This window comes from Stegostoma tigrinum, chromosome 23, assembly GCF_030684315.1.
Source record: "Stegostoma tigrinum isolate sSteTig4 chromosome 23, sSteTig4.hap1, whole genome shotgun sequence".
Classification (NCBI taxonomy): Eukaryota; Metazoa; Chordata; class Chondrichthyes; order Orectolobiformes; family Stegostomatidae; genus Stegostoma; species Stegostoma tigrinum.
This window is the reverse complement of record NC_081376.1, coordinates 34,629,108-34,645,790: the sequence shown is the minus strand read 5'-3', so window position 1 is coordinate 34,645,790 and position 16,683 is coordinate 34,629,108. Positions and strand designations below refer to the sequence as shown.

Below are 16,683 nucleotides of genomic sequence, written 5' to 3'. Positions count from 1 at the left end.
GCCTGTACCACTTAAATTTGTTCGTGGAGTGAAGGTTAATACCAAATTTGAAATAGCTCTATCAGTATGAACTTTTAAAATATTCTAAACATTTTTTTGTATTTAATTGTTCCTGCATTGCAGAACTCAAGCCACTTAGCAAATGGAAACTGTTCTCAAAAAGAAGTTCCTGGCAGTGCAGTACCCAGCACAAGTGGAATCAGGACCATTTCTACTTCCCCTGGACCTTCTCAGAGTAGGTCATTGCCCAGACCAAGTGTGATACCTGAATCTTCTAAAAGGCAAAAACTCTCCTTCAGTATACAGCCTTCCAAGCAAGGAACAAGACAAGCTCCAACCCAGACCAACCTGCATTGTAGTCCATTGGAGAACTTATACAAAACTCCTTCCAGTGTTTCCCATACTAATGTGTCTCCATCTACCTCAGGAACTTCAGCCACAGGATCCCCACCCTCTGCTCCAACTGCTTTAGCCATTGTAGCTGCTAAGCCAATTGCATCCAACACTGCCTCTTCTCACTTAATAGTAAATGGTCAGCCCAAAGGATCTTCCAGTTCTTTGGTCCCTTATAATGAGGAATCTTCAGAGGACTCTGATGAGGAACCTAAGAGCTTGATTAAGGAAAATGGTTATGTGAAAACTTTAAATGGTACACTTAATGGAACTAGACACTGTACACATCTCAACATAAACTCTTTGTCTACGGCCACTAGTGATAATTGCCATTCTGAGAATCTGTCCGAGAGAATTACAACTAAAACTGATGTGCTTAAGGAAGTGGGTGATTGTGACAAGAATCATCAAACCTGTGAATCTACTGTTTCTCAGATGCAGTCCCTGAATGGTTCTGCAAATGGATTATCTACTACAAAGGAATCATCTGCTGATAAAGTAAGTAGTTTGAAGAAGGGTTAGATTTATTTATTTATACCACTTCCTTATTAACCCTTTGAAGCAGTTGCTTTCGATTTGACTCCTCTTACTGACAGCAGTTTCATGGTAATGTCTACAATCTAAAAGGCTTCCACTAATTGCATATTCAACGGTTGGATGATGGTAATCTCCACTTTTCCTGAAGTCCAATTTATGGTTCTCGTTATAAGACCTCAAAGTTAAAAATCCTTTCAGGTAACAGGATTCCAATAAATCCATGTTTTATTCAGTCCTGTTCAGTAAATTATATTCAGGAGTATTATGTTCTGTTGTTGTGGTGCTTGTATGGCTTGTCACCATCTTAACACGAGCATATTGTGGTCAACATTGAGTATACTGGAAGTATTCAATTGCATTCAATTAGGTTTTGGCCTGAAGATGGCAGCAGACACAGATGTATTGGAATCATTCAACTTTGCTGAACAATAAAGCTTTCATTATTGCTGCTAGCTAAGGAAAATGCACCAACACAGGTTTTAATTACTAAAGCTTTGAACTGTGGATAAAGGCATGTTACAATCTAGAAAATACAAGGAATTCGATCAAATGAGCCAAAAATGCAACACATTTTATTTACAATCCACCCGACCACGATACGTTACGTCCTTCAATGCAACTTCGATTTTCACTTTTTATCATTATCTGACACTTGGGTACCAGTGTCTTTTGTAGCTTGTACAACTTTATCAATGCAATTGCAGCAGATGTTTCTGAATTTTTTTTAAATAGTTCCATATTGTATTATGAAGTGATGAGATGCTGAATTTTAAGCTCAAGTTTTCAAAACTTAACTAACAGAAAGAAAACATTGTCAGAAAATGCAATTTCGCAGGAACATATTACTATAATTGATTTATTTTAAACAGTGCTTGTAACAATGTGCAATGTTATGTAACTGCCTATCTGTTTTATTTGAAGTGGAATATTGCATTTTGAATTAATGTTCAATTAATAATTGTATAACTAATACTAAATTACTTGTAGCATTTGTGCTAACTATTTTTGGTAAATCTGTCGTGTACCTTGAGTTTATTTCTTTACTCTTGTAGACCATAACAGGGGTTCTTTGGTATTCCTCATTCTGGGTTTTTCATACCAGGCGATGGCCTAGTGGTATTACTGCTGGATTGTTACTCTAGAGACCCAGTTAATGGTCTGGGGACCCAGGTTCAGATCCCGCCACAGCAGATGGTGGAATTTGAATTCCATAAAATATCTGGAATTAAGAATCTGTGAATCCATTGTTGATTGTTTGGAAAATCTCAGCTGGTTCACTAATGTCCTTTAGGGAAGGAAACTGTCATCCTTACCTGGTCTGGCCTGCTAGTGACTTCAGACCTACATGAATGTGGTTGACTCTTAACTGCCCTCTGGGCAATTAGCAATTGGCAATAAATGCTAGTCAGTGACGCCTTCATCCCATGAATGAATAAAGTACATCAGATAGGCCATTATCATATCCAGTATATGAACGGTCCATATTTAGAAGGGAAAAAAAACTTTTAGTAGAAAGAAGCCATAATGAGACTATTGAATGAGAGGAGAAGGAATTTGTTTTTACTGTTTGACTAAAAAGAATGAGAGAAATAGCTTTTTACAGTTACACAATTATAGAAACAGTGCTGTGGCTCTGGAGTCATGTAGGCCAGATCAGGTAAGGAAGTTAGATGTCCTTCAGGAAAGGATGTTAGTGAACCCAGTGGGCTTTTACAATAATTGATAGTGATTGACATGGTTGTCATGGACGCTCAAGTATTTGTTCCAGATACTTAATTGAATTCAAATTCCATCATCTGTTGTGGTAGGTTCGAACCCACGTGCCCAAACCATTAGCCTTAGTTTCTAGATGACTGGGCCAGTAACATCACAGTGCCACTGCCTCCCACTATCAACACTCAAATTCTAAGTGGGTGGAAGGTGAATGCTAGTTTCCATGTTTTAATTGCCACATGTTTTAAGTGTAATCATTTTTGCCTCCTATCAGGCCATGTGTTTTCCATTTTTAATTTTCTAAATAAGGAAATGAAAGGTGCAGGTATAGGCAGGTTTGCTCTGAGCTAGCTCCAACATTTCTCAATAGCATTTCTGATCTTTTACCACCACTCAGTTTCCTTAGCATCAAAACATCTATCAATCTTAATAAATATATTCTGTAACTAAGCATCCATGGTCCTCGGGTAGAAAATTTTAAATTTGCATTTATTTCATTCCTAAATGACTGATCTCTTATTCTGATACATAGTCTCTAGAAGCCTACACCAAACATCAATTCTGTTGTCTCGATAAGAGCTTCATAGATCCCAAGCATATCACCTGTCATTCTCCTAACCTGTGGTATTCAGAATGACTAGAGAAACATTATCTACCTCATCTAAACTCCAGTGGTATTGTAATAAACATACCAGATGGTTGCTGAGTTCTGAACCATGTATGAGCAATGTCACAGGTCATTTAATTAATTATAAGTAGTTTGTAGTGTGCAAGTAATCTTGACTCGGTCTGTATTTTTTTGACATTAAATGGGCCTTCTCTTTTTAATTTAGGTTTTAGTTTTTGTGACTCGATACATTAACCGGGACAGCCCAAGCATGAATGCCTTTGGGAGATGGGATATGATTCCTGATTCTAACAGTTTGCATTTTACTTTCGCTTTTTAATCACTTTGCATTGCTAAAGTTCCGCCATGCACATGAAAACCAGATTTCTATTTTGCTATATTTAGTGATGCTTTAATACTGTTATGATTCATTTGTAATCCTTTCAACTGTTTTATCATCCCAGGCTAGTACTGTTCCTCCAATACCAAACACTGAAAAGATAACACACATCTCTACAAGCAGTATAAAGCACGAGAAAGCTTCAGAAGAAGTCAGGTAAGATCAGTGACCCTGAATTGCAGTGTTTATTAGAAGAACTACTAGCGTCATGTGAAAGGTAGATTTATAATCTTAGCTGAAAGATTAGCTTTTGATACACGAACACTTCGGAATGTCATCATATTTAATCTGCATTTCAAACAATAGAACTCATTCTTGTGTAATACCAAATCTCAGCAGAACCAGCAGCAATTGACCAAGGGAGAAATGTTGACCAGCACTTGAAGAAATCTCTCTTTTTTTAGAAAAACTTGCTTGGGATTCACACAGACAGCGAGGGTCTCAGTTTAATACTATGGCCTATTCTTCTCCCACTACTGCACCTCAACCTTTTAGTTTCCACAGAAATTTTGAGAAGAACTGAAGTGATCTATGGTCCTAAAGAAAGTGAGTCTGAGAATTACTAATTGAAAATTAGGAGATGCCATTTGAATTGCGCAGGGTTTTAGCATTGGTCTTTGCTAGAGAAGATACAAGTAACATTCAAGAAATGGAAGGGAGGGAAGAACATAAGAAAATTACAGTCACCAAGGAAGTGATACTTGTTAGACCTACAGGCTGACAAGTCCTTGTGTCCTAACAAACTTCAGCCTAGGGAATTAAAAGAGATGAGTGTTAAATAGTTGATGTGTTTGTTTTAATTACCCAAAACTGCCTAAATTTGAGGAAGTTTTCATTAGCTCAGAAAATAGTGAATGTAAGTATTAATTCAAATTAGAGGTCAGTTAGCTGGAGTTTAGAGGAGTGAGATGACTTGATTGAAACAAATACAATCCTAAGGCATCTTGACAGATTGGATGTGGAAAACCAGAATTAAAACTAGGGCTCAATCTCAAAATAAGGGGTCACCCATTTAAAATGTGATTTTTTTTTCTGGCAGTGTTGTAGGTCTCTGTAGTTCTCTTCCTCTAAAAGTCAGTGGAAAAGAGAGACTTAGAGTACTTTTAAGGCAGAGATAAGTAGCTTCTTGATGAGCAAGGGGTGGGAATATGGAGTGATCAGATAAGTCAGCTTAGTGAATGGAAGAGCAGCCTCCAGGGGTGAATGGCTTACTGCTGCTCTGCATTTGTCCGTTCGAATGTTAATGGTTCCTATAGGGAATAGCCCTATTCTTAACATTTTCAGTGTAATTGTCAGACTAAGCTGGTTGATGTGAACATTGCAAAAAGTAGTTTTATATAAATAGGTTCTTCATACAGGATTTCATCAGTACAAACAGGTTTCTTTTAATTGTTGAATAAAGGCAAAATACTGCAGTTGCTGGAAATGTGAAATAAACAATGCTGGCAAAACACAGCAGGTCAGGCAACATCTGTGGAGAGAGAAACAGTTATTGTTTTCAAATCCAGTATGACACTTCAGAACTGCAGTCATAATGGACTTGAAATGTTAACTCTGTTTCTCTCTCCACAGGTGCTGTCAGGATTGTTGAATTTCTCCAGCATTCTGTTTCATTGGACTGTTGATTGAGAAAGAGGGTGGTCCACGACAGTCTATTGACTAGAAAGTGAGGATTAATATCCTGCCCACACTTATTCAGTGATGTCTTCATGTGTTTGAGAAGTTTTTTTTAAGCCATCAATAACATTTTCTGTTACAGGGAAAATCAGACCCAATTGCTTATGTCTTCTAAGGCCAGCTCTGCAATAAATCATAGTGGTGGTGGTGATGCAGACACGGTACACACATACATGGCTGACAAGCAAGCAAATCTACTGATCTCTCAACTAAAAGGAGCAATTGATGGGTCATCCACATTTTCCACAGTCAATTCTGTTAAAAACAACATTGAACTTCAGAGAAATGTTACTGAATGTTGTCGTGTTAACTGTAGTTCCCATGACCAGTGTCCTGTCCACAAAGTACATGCAATTCCAGAAATTACTGAAACCCAAGAAAAATTAAGGCCTAATCAGATCAAAGAGGAGGTGCAGAAGATTGACCTCAAAACCAATGGTCATGGTTTTGAAAATAAGCATTCAAGTCAAGATCTAGGCAACAAGATACTGGAATTGGACATTGACAGTAATAAACCTCAATCTAACAGCAACCAGGAAAGTATTTTGGAAAATGAAAGTCAGCCTATCAAGGAACACTCTAGTAAGGGAAGGACTAATCAAACAAAAAACTACTTCACAGGAAAGGATGATCATTGCTTCAAAAACCATCAATCTGATGAGGGGACAAATAACGAAGTTAAAAATTGGGTAATCGAGGAAAATCGTCAACTTGTCAACAAAAATCATTACCAAGAGAAGGAACCAAGTCAAGACATACAGCAGAAACCAGAGCAGCTACCAACTAATTTTGTGGCATCTCCCATTGGGGAACATTTGAATGAAAATAAGAATAGCATTTCAGAACAGGGTAGTACTTGCAAAGATGAGATTATGTCACCTAGGAGGAATACAGCTGGTCCAGAGGAAAAGAAATTTCAGATGAAAGAAAACTCCATTTCTGTCGATATAAAATTTCAATGTAGGGAAAGGACTAGTGTGGAAAAGAATAGAGTTTTGCAAAAGGATAGTTACAAGGGTGATTCCAATTATAGACACAGATCTAGAGAACACAAAAATAGAAGAATACATCAAAACACAAGGGAGTTTGAAAAATCAGCAAGTTGTAATTACAGGAATTGTTCCCACAAGCAAGATTATTATCAAGATGGTCGAATTGATAAATATAGAAGAAATAATGAGTGTCTAGCTGATAGGCAAAACTACAGTAATTCAAAGGCAAACTATCATCCTTATCAAGATAGATTTTATAGAGAGAAATATAATTCTGGCTCAAACGAAAGGACTTGGAGCAATCAATTTGAATATAATGGACTGGAACACAAATATGAGCGTAAAAGAAAACGCAGTAGCAGTGTGAATGATGGAGGTGATTCTGAAAGGAGATGTAAAAAACTGCATCGATCACCTGAGGAGAGGAGAATGAAAAAGCGCAAAAAATCAAAGAAAAAAAGGACATCAAAAGACAAACACAGAAGTAAAAACCACAGGTACAATTCACAGCTTTCTTATGATTGTTGTAGCTTTTGTGTTCATCAGCTCCTACATTAGTATAAAACTGTTTAAATGTTTCAGAAATTTCCTGTGGCTATGTTTCTTCTTTGTTCCCAGATTATTTCGAAGCAGTTTTAACACTTATTTCTTTACCACCTATAATCAAGCTTGCTTATGCAGTGCTCTGTTTGTAACATGGCTGGTGGCATGTTAGAAGCTCCAGGACCCTCTAGGATATCCAGGCCTGAGCTGAATTTTTGCAGGACATACTGTTCATTCTACCCATTTGTAAATTGGCTGAGAATAAGGTGACCTCATTAATGCCCATCCTCAAGATTGTGCATCTTGGCCAATACTAGAATATCTTGAATATCTAAGATCAGTGGATTTAATGATGGAAATGATTGGAAGTGGAGCCATTGTCTTTTTCTCCCACCAATATTGGCATCGAGCTGCTGTGATATTGGTTGGCTTTAGGGTGAAGCTCCTTTGGCTTTCACCACGCTGTTTATTATAAACTCCAAGATGGATAAAGGAATCCTAACTACTAATGTGATTTTCATTTGCCAGATCGGATGAGACTGCCGTTGCTCTGAGTGAGTACCAACATGAGTAAAGACATCTGTTTGGATTTAATTATTGTTGGATTTGTGACTATAGCAGACAGGCCTTTTTTTCTTCTCAGAACTTCCTCTGAAATATTATAATGAAGTACTTGAAATCAGTTGTGAGAAATTTGTGATAATAGAATGTTATTTAGTACAAGTGACTTTGCAGATCTGAGGCTTTGATTTTGAATGTGTCGTTAGCAGCAGCAACACTGAAAAAGTTTGAAAATGGCCCTTTCTTCCTCAGTGAGCTTTAGGTAGACAGTAACAAAGATTTTTACTTGTATTATCTACAATTTTGCCATTGACTGATTTATAAAATCTGCATTTTCTAGGCAACAGTCTTTTGAAGCATCTGAGGCAAGCTGTGACATTGAAAGAAGGCACAGGAAAAAGAAAAAGAAGAAAAAAAAGAAACGCCGTCACAGTGACAAAGACTGCCACTATCAGAAAGAACATCATCATTCCAGGAAACGCAGTAGCATGAAATCACCTCATGCCAGGAACAAATGGGAACGGTTCAGTGAGTCAACTCGAGGTGCCTGTTCTGAAGATAAGATGATACATAGACATAAACAAACAGTTGCTGATCAAATTCTGCAGAAAGAAAAATGTGTACATTTGGACAGTAAGCTAAATGGCTCCCATGTCCACAGCAAAGGTAGGATATAGTGAAGAGTTACGATTAGTTTTGGTAAAACGTGACGTTGGTCTTAATTCTGAAAATAGAGCTCCTGCTAGTTTGGCTTTGTATTATCTCAATATTGGACACTCCATTAATTCCAAAGTGCACACAATGGATGAGACTTCAGTTAATATATTTGATATATTATAAAGAGAACAAAATATAAGTATGGCACAGGAACAGGCCCTCAGCCCTCCAAGCCTGTGACGATCATAATGCCCTGAGTAAACATTTTAAAAAAAAAACAAGCCTGCCTTTTTTTGGGTCCATATCCCTCTTTTCCATCTCTATTGATGGAACCGTCCAGATGCCTCTTAATGTCATCAATGTGCCTGCTTTCACCACCAACTGTGGTATGGCATTCCACGCTCCTGCCACTTCCTGCAGTAAAAACGTTCCTCGCGCATCTCCCTTGAACTTTTGCCCTCTCACCTTGAACCTGTGCCCCCTTTGTAATTGAAACTTCATCTCAGGGCATCTGACTATCCACTCTATCTATGCCTCTCATAATTTTGTGGACATGTATCAGGTCTCCTATCATCCACCGTCTTTCCAATGAAGACAATCCTAGTCTTTTTAACCTTTCCGCATAGCCAGTGCCCTGGAAACCAGGCAACATCCTAGTGAACTTTCTCTGCACTCCCTCCAAAGCTTCCACATCCTTTGGGTAATGTGACCAAAACTGCATACAATACTCCAAGTACAGCCAAACAAGGGATTTGTATAGCTGCAACATGTTTTGCCAACTTTTGTACTCCATTCCCTGACCGATGAAGGCAAGCATGCCGTATGCTACCTTAATCAGTTCGGCCATCTGTGTTGCCACTTATAGGGAACTGTAGACCTGCATGCCCAGATCCATCTATATATTAATGTTCCTAAGGGTTCGCCCATTAACAATATAATTCACACCAAAATTTGATCCTTCAAAATGCATCATCTTGCATTTGTCTAGATTACACTCCATTTGCCTTTTCTGTGCCCAAGTTGCCAATCTATCAATACCCTGTTGTATCCTTTCACAATCGTCGGCATTAACAGCAACTCCACCAATCTTCATGTCATCTAGCCCACCCCTCTTGCTCCCAAGAGGAGCTCGAATAGTTCATCCACTTCACCAACACCTTCCACCCCAACCTCAAGTTCACCTGGGCCATCTCCAACACGTCCCTCACCTTCCTAGACCTCTGTCTCCATCTCAGGCACCCAGCTAGAAACTGATGTCCATTTCAAACCCACCGACTCCCACAGCTACTGAGAATACACCTCCTTCCACCCACCCTCCTGCAAAAATTTCATCCCCTATTCCCAATTCCTTCGCCTCTGCCACATCTGCTCCCAGGATGAGGCATTCCACTCCCGCACATCCCAGATGTCCGCGTTCTTCAAGGACCACAACTCCGCACCCCCCCCCCCCCACCCCCACCCCCCACCCCCACCCCCCACGCTGTGGTCGAGAACGCCCTTGACTGTGACTCCCACATTTCCCACGACACATCCCTCACACCACGTCCGCAATAACCACCCTAAGAGAATCCCCCTCGTCCTCACATACCACCCCACCAACCTCCGGATACAACGCATCATCATCCGACACTTCCGCCATCTACAATCCGACCCCACCACCCAAGACATTTTTCCATACCCACCCTTGTCTGCCTTCTGGAGAGACCACTCTCTCCGTGACTCCCTTGTCCGCTCCACACTCCCCTCCAACCCCACCACACCTGGCACCTTCCCCTGCAATCGCAAGAAGTGCTACACTTGCCCCCACAACACCTCCCTCACCCCCATCCCAGGCCCCAAGATGACTTTCCACATTAAGCAGATGTTCACCTGCACATTTGCCAGTGTGGTATACTGTATCCACTGTACCTGGTGTGGCCTCCTCTACATCGGGGAAATCAAGCGGAGGCTTGGGGACCGCTTTGCATAACACCTCCGCTCGGTTCGCAATTAACAACTGCACCTCCCAGTTGCGAACCATTTTAACTCCCCCCTCCCATTCCTTAGACAACATGTCCATCATGGGCCTCCTGCAGTGCCACAATGATACCACCCGAAGATTGCAGGAACAGCAACTCATATTCCACTTGGGAACCCTCAGCCCAAGGGTATCAATGTAGACATCACAAGCTTCAAAATCTCCCCTTCCCCCACCGCATCCCAAAACCAGCCCAGCCTGTCCCCACCTCCCTAACCTGTTCTTCCTCTCGCCTATTCCCCCCGCCTCACACCTCAAGCCGCACCTCCATTTCCCACCTACTAACCTCATCCCGCCTCTTTGACCTGTCCGTCCTCCCCGGACTGAACTATCTCCTCCCCACCGATACTCTCCTGTCCACCTATCTTCTCCTTTATCCATCTGCGGTCCGCCTCCCCCTCTCTCCCTATTTATTCCAGTTCCCTCTCCCCATCCCCCTCTCTGAAGAAGGGTCCAGGCCCAAAACGTCAGCTTTTGTGCTCCTGAGATGCTGCTTGGCCTGCTGTGTTCATCCAGCCTCACATTTTGTTATCTTGGATTCTCCAGCATCTGCAGTTCCCATTATCTCTGATCACATCCTTCTGGTAGTGTGGTGACCAGAGTTGAACACAGTATTCCAAATGCAGCCTAACTAAGGCTCTATAAAGCTGCAACGTTACCAGCCAATTTTTAAAATCACCGCCCCGGTCGATGAAGGCAAACATGCCGTATACCTTGTTGTCTACCTTCCCCACCTGCTTTGCCACTTACAGTGATCTCTGTACCTGTAGACCCAGATCCCTCTGCCTGTCAGTACTCTTGAATGTATTTGAAGAATGTTTTCAGAACACTTCAACTTAGTCATGCATCTGAAGAACTACTTGTCATCACTGATATACACACCAGTGGCAGAGAAGCCATTTGGCTTCATTCCTGAAAAGAGTAAAGTTGGTGTATGCATTTGTTTATAAATCTCATGGAGTAATGTGAAAATAAGCAGGAAGCAGAGCTTTGGCTTGTGTTCACAAACTATACCACAGCTCTTGACACTATCCAGCATGTGGAAGACACTAGCAAACTTTGCACCTAAATTTCTTGTGTGATTGATAAGAGAGAGAGCTATACAGAAATGGCAGCGTTAGTGATAGGCATACAAACTGAATTCCAGTTTGAGAACGGTCTCATACAGGAGTTTCTGCTGTCACCCATGCAGTTTATTGTGGGATAGAAAGCAAAGACATAGAGTTACCATAGAGATGCAGCAGTCTCAGGAAGTTTTAGCATATGAGCTCTCAGGTATGTAGATGACAACACACATCACCAGAACGGAGAGAACTGGGGGCTCTGATGTGTCAAAAGACACAGTGAGTCTTTTGGATGAATGTAGATGAGATAAATGACCAACATTGTTCTTCCAGATGGCAACAGAAAAGTCAAGATTAGAAGCACTGAGATAGAGATAGTTGGCAAATTCAAGTGGCTTAATGATGAGTATTATGGCAATAAGCATAACCAGTGACTTAAGTAGAGTCTGGAAGCTCAAAAGCATGAGCATGAAGCTCAAGAAACATCTAGTTAACTGACAATATGGAGTGTTGCATTAGATAATTGCAAGAGTTGGAGTCTGAAGAAAATAGTTGAGAGAACAATAATAGCTTTTAAAACGAGTTTGGCAAAGGATGCTCAGAATCATGGACAGAAAGACAAATAAATGGGTTTGATCAAGTGTAGAAGTTCTATAATTAAAAGGTTGCTTAAGTACAGTTAAGAAAAGGTAATGAAGTACAGACACTGGAGACAAAGACCCTTGTCTCAGCCTTGTCCCAACAAAAGTCAAAGAAATCAATTGAAAAAAAACAAGATGGAGAAAAATCAGTGGATAACTAACATTGAAGTGTGGGCTGAGTGAGGCTGAAAGAAACTAGAGAAATGAGAGAATCCCTACAGCTTCACAGCCTATGGTTAAACCAAACCAACTCACTCTTCTGAGTCCTTATTTATGGCATTAAAGATACAAAAACAGTACAGCAAACAGAGTAATCAAATTTCTTTAGTGATCCTTAAATGCTGCTCCATCTGGTATTGCATGAATTTGGGCTGTTTGAATATTTGCACTAGATCCTGTTGTCTTCTTAATGCCAATTCCAAAATCACTGTTGAACGCAGTAGGATACCAGTAGCACACCAGTACTTGCTATTCTCTCCCTTATCACAGTGCAGGATATGGAAATGTTTGTGCAGTATTCCAGGCAGTGTCACCTGGTTTTTCAGAGGAGCTAGGGTAAGACAGGGCAGAATATGAAATATAAAAAGCATAAAGAAATATTACAGTTTGCCAATGCCCAAGTAAAGTTGCATTACCTGGACCAGTATCAAATTGTCTAATCAGTTGGAAAAACATTTATGTATGCACTGGACTAGATTTTCTGGCTGAATTAAATAACTCTTGAAAGCAATTATAGAAAGTAATGCATATTTTCAGAATAGCTAACTACATGAAACCATATTGAGTACTTTTTTTTGTAAAGTTTTTGAGCTAAGCGGAAAATACCCAGCCAGCGTCTCTCTGATGAACAAAAGTAAACTGGGCCGAATTGGATTTGTTTCCTAGGGCATATTCAGGAGACATTCGGTAATCAATTTAAGACTGCATTTTAGAATGCATTAATAGTAAGGTTGGTTTCATTCATAGCTTAAAGGACAACCTCGACTGATGAAGAATTGATGCCCTGTCTCTGTTGTGTTCTACACACTTGTGAAAAGTAGAATCTTAATGAAACAGTTGATTATCTTTATCTACAGAGTCACTTTGGGTTGAGGTCAGGAACAAAAAAAGGAGCAGTAACTTATTGGGGTTTTTTTTAAAAGACCCCCTAATAGTTACAGAGGAGCAGATTGGGAGGCAGATACTGGAGAGGTGCAGACGTCACAGGGTGACTTCAACTTTCCAAATATTGATTGGAAACATTTTTAGTTGTAGTTTAGATGGGGCAGATTTTGTCCAGTGCGTTCAGGAAGGATTCCTGACGCAGAATGTAGATAGACCAACACGAGGAGAGGCCTCTTTGGATTTGGTGCTTGGCAACGAACTTGGCCAAATGTTAGACCTGTTGGTAGGAGAGCATTTTGGCGGTAACTTGGGGTGGCACGGTGGCTCAGTGGTTAGCACTGCAGCCTCACAACGCCAGGGACCCAGGTTCAATTCCAGCCTCGGGCGGCTGTCTGTGTGGAGTTTGCACATTCTCCCCGTGTCTGCATGGGTTTCCTCCGGATGCTCCGGTTTCCTCCCACAGTCCAAAGATGTCAGGCTACGTGGATTGGCCATGCTAAATTGCCCGTAGTGTTCAGGGGTGTGTGGGGTACAGGGGGATGGGTCTGGATGGGATTCTTCAAGGGCTGGTGTGGACTTGTTGGGCCAAAGGGCCTGTTCCCACACTGTAGGAATCTAATCTAATCTAACTCTGTTTCTTTCACGATAGTCATGGATAAGGATAGGTACATACGGCAGGGTAAAGTTCATAATTGGGGAAAGGGTAATTACAATTCAGGCAAGAACTGGGTAACATAAATTAAGAAGGATGCTGTCAAGGAAGAGCACCACAGAAATGTAGAGATTGTTTAAGGAATGCAAACTGCATGAACTCGATACGTTTGTCCCCAGTGCACAGAGAAGATGCGGTCGAGTGAGGGAGTCATGGTTCTCGAGAGAGGTCAAACGACTGGTTAAGAGGAAGGAGGAGGCTTGAGTAAGATTTAGGAAAAGAGGAATGGAAAATGCTCGAGAGGCATGCAAGTTAGCCAGGAAGGAACTGAAGAAAGGGCTTAGGAGTGCTATAAGGGGGCATGAGAAAACCTTGATGGATGGGATCGAGGGAAAACTCCAAAACTTTTTAGACATATGTGCAGAACAAAAGAATGACCAGAGAAAGGGTAGGGCCGATCAAGGATTGTAAAAGGGAATTTGTGCGCAGAACCGAAAGAAATGGGAGAGGACCTTAATGAATCCTTTTTTTCGGTACTCATAACTGAGAGGGACCTAGTTGTAGAGGAGGGCATTGTGAAACAGGCAGATAGGCTAGAGGAGGTTGATGTTAGTAAAGGAGCTGTGCTAGGAATTCTGAGGATTTTGAAGATAGATAAGCCCCCCAGGCCTGATGGGATTTATCCAAGGATTCTATGGGAAGCGAGGGTCGTGATTGCAGGGCCTTTGGCGATGATCTTTTCATCCTCACTGTCCGCGGGTATAGTGCCGAAAGATTAGAAAGAGGCAAACATCATTCCCTTGTTCAATAAAGGGAATAAGGATAACCCTGGAAATTACAGGCCAGTTAGTCTTACGTCAGTGGTGGGAAAATGATTGGAAAGGGCTCTAGGAGACAGGAATTCTGATCACTTGGAAAGGCACAGTTTGATTCATGATAGTCAGCATGGATTTGTGAGGGGTAGATCATGCCTCACAAACCTTAGTGAATTCTTTGAAGAGGTGACCAAACAGCTGGATGAAGGTGGAGCAGTGGATGTGGTATACGTGGATTCAACTAAGGCATTTGATAAGGGTCCCATGGTAGGTTCATACAGAAGGTAAGGAGGCATGGGATAGGGGGAGATGTGGCAGATTGGATACAGAATTAGCTGATCCTTAGAAGACGAAGGTTGGTAGTGAACAGAAAATATTAAGACAGATGTCAGAGGCAGGTTCTTTACTCAGAGAGTGGTAAGGGCATGAAATGCCCTGCCTGCCAATGTAGTTAACTCAGCCACATTAGGGGCATTTAAACAATCCTTGGATAAGCATAAGAATGATGATGGGGTACTGTAGGGGGATGAGCTTAGATTAGTTTACAGGTTGGCGCAACATCGAGGGCTGAAGTGCTGTATTGTGTTCTCTCTCTGTTACTCAGTTATGAGTGGTGTACCACAAGGATCTGATTTGAGTCCTCTTCTAATTGTGATTTTTGTAAATGATTTGGATGAAGGAGTGGAAGGGTGAATTAGCAAGTTTGCAGACGTTGAGAAGGTGGGTCACGTGGACAGTGCAGAGGGCTGTTCTAGGTTACAAAGGGGCATTGATAGGATGCAGAGCTGGGCTGAGAATTGGCAGGTTGAGTTTAACCCTGAAACGTGTGAGGTGATTCATGTTGGAAGGACAAACTTGAAAGCAGACACAGGGTTAACAAAGATTCTTGGCAGTGTGGCGGAGCAGAGGGATCTTGCGGTTCATGTCCACAGTTCCCTGAAGGCTGCCACCCAGGTGGATAGAGTTGTTAAAAAGGCATATGGTGTATTAGCTTTCATTAATAGAGGGATTGAGTTCAAGAGCCATGAAGTTATGCTCCAGCTATACAAAAGCTGGGTTAGGCCACTTCTGGAGTATTGTGTCCAGTTCTGGTCACCTCATTACAGGAAAGATGTGGAAGTGTTGAAAGAAGTGCAGAGGAGATTTACCAGGATGTTGGCTGGAATGGAGGGAAGGCCTTACGAGGAAAGGTTGAGAGAGCTAGGGCTTTTCTCTTTAAAACAACGAAGGATGAGAGGTCACTTGATAGAGGTATACAAAATATCAGAGGTATAGATAGAGTAGACAGCCAGAGACTTTTTCCTAGGGTGGAGGTAGCTTTTATGAGGAGACATAGTTTTAAAGTGAGGGGAGGTAGATATTGGGGAGACGTCAGAGCTAGGTTCTTTACTCAGAGTGGTCGGGGGCATGGAATGCAATGCTGGAGAGGTAGTGTAGTCGGCCTCATTCAGTGCATTTAAGTGGCTATGAGATAGGCATATGGATAAGTGTAAGGTGGTGGTGGAGGTTGGATAGACCTTAGGTTTAGGGTAAAAGTTCAGCACAACATCATGGGCCGAAGGGCTTGTACTGTGCTGTACTGTTCTATGTTCTTATCCTGTCCCAAATAAAGAATATCAGCTCCCAATTATTCGTAATCATTGTTTTTAAAAATTGAATTTGTTACAATATGATGAATGTAAAGCCAGTGGAACTGTTCAATTATTGTACTAAATTGTTATATTCTTCATATGTTTAAATTCTGGATGCCACTTTCTCTAATGATTTCTTATTACTGTGTAGTTTCAGAGGAAATGTTGAATGAGCATAATGGAAGTTTAAACAGACATCTTTTGGACTATGTTGGATCAGGATCTCTTTCTGACTGGTCCAGGCAGAGATTGGAAAATGGAAGTGATTCTCACAAACCCTATTCAAAATTTGATAAAGAACACTGTAAGCTTACTGTTATGGTAATATTTGACATTAGTTTTCCTCCGTGTTTCTGCTTCCTTATCAGTCCTGAGCTGAGAGGTTAGAATTGTTAAGTCTGCACATGAGAAGTTCAGCACTTAAAAAGGTGATGCTGAACAATACCAGAGTTAGCAAGAGAAGCAATCTATTCCTGTTCATTGAAATAAAGCAAAATATGCAGATGCTAGAAATCTGAAATAAAAACAGAAGATGCTGGAAAAACTCAGCAGTGTGACAGTACCTGTGGAGAGTGAGTGAGCTAACCTCTCAATCTGACATGACACCTCTTCAGAATTGAATCTCTGGGGCAGTTAATGTAAAAATTGTGCTCCTTTATATAGGATGTTTGTATTGTTA

The 16,683-nt window shown here is 41.0% G+C and overlaps 1 protein-coding gene across 4 annotated transcripts in view; it reads left to right on the top strand.

The window, feature by feature from the left end:
• The window catches only part of usp42 (ubiquitin specific peptidase 42), a 95,814-nt gene that overhangs the window by 71,310 nt on the left and 7,821 nt on the right, over positions 1-16,683 (top strand). For all 4 annotated transcript variants that reach the window (XM_048552055.2, XM_048552056.2, XM_048552057.2 and 1 more), the window contains 5 exons: positions 124-891; positions 3,715-3,806; positions 5,410-6,816; positions 7,764-8,089; positions 16,156-16,308. In XM_048552055.2, the coding sequence (XP_048408012.2) occupies positions 124-891; positions 3,715-3,806; positions 5,410-6,816; positions 7,764-8,089; positions 16,156-16,308 (2,746 nt within the window). The remainder of the gene's footprint in view (positions 1-123; positions 892-3,714; positions 3,807-5,409; positions 6,817-7,763; positions 8,090-16,155; positions 16,309-16,683) is intronic.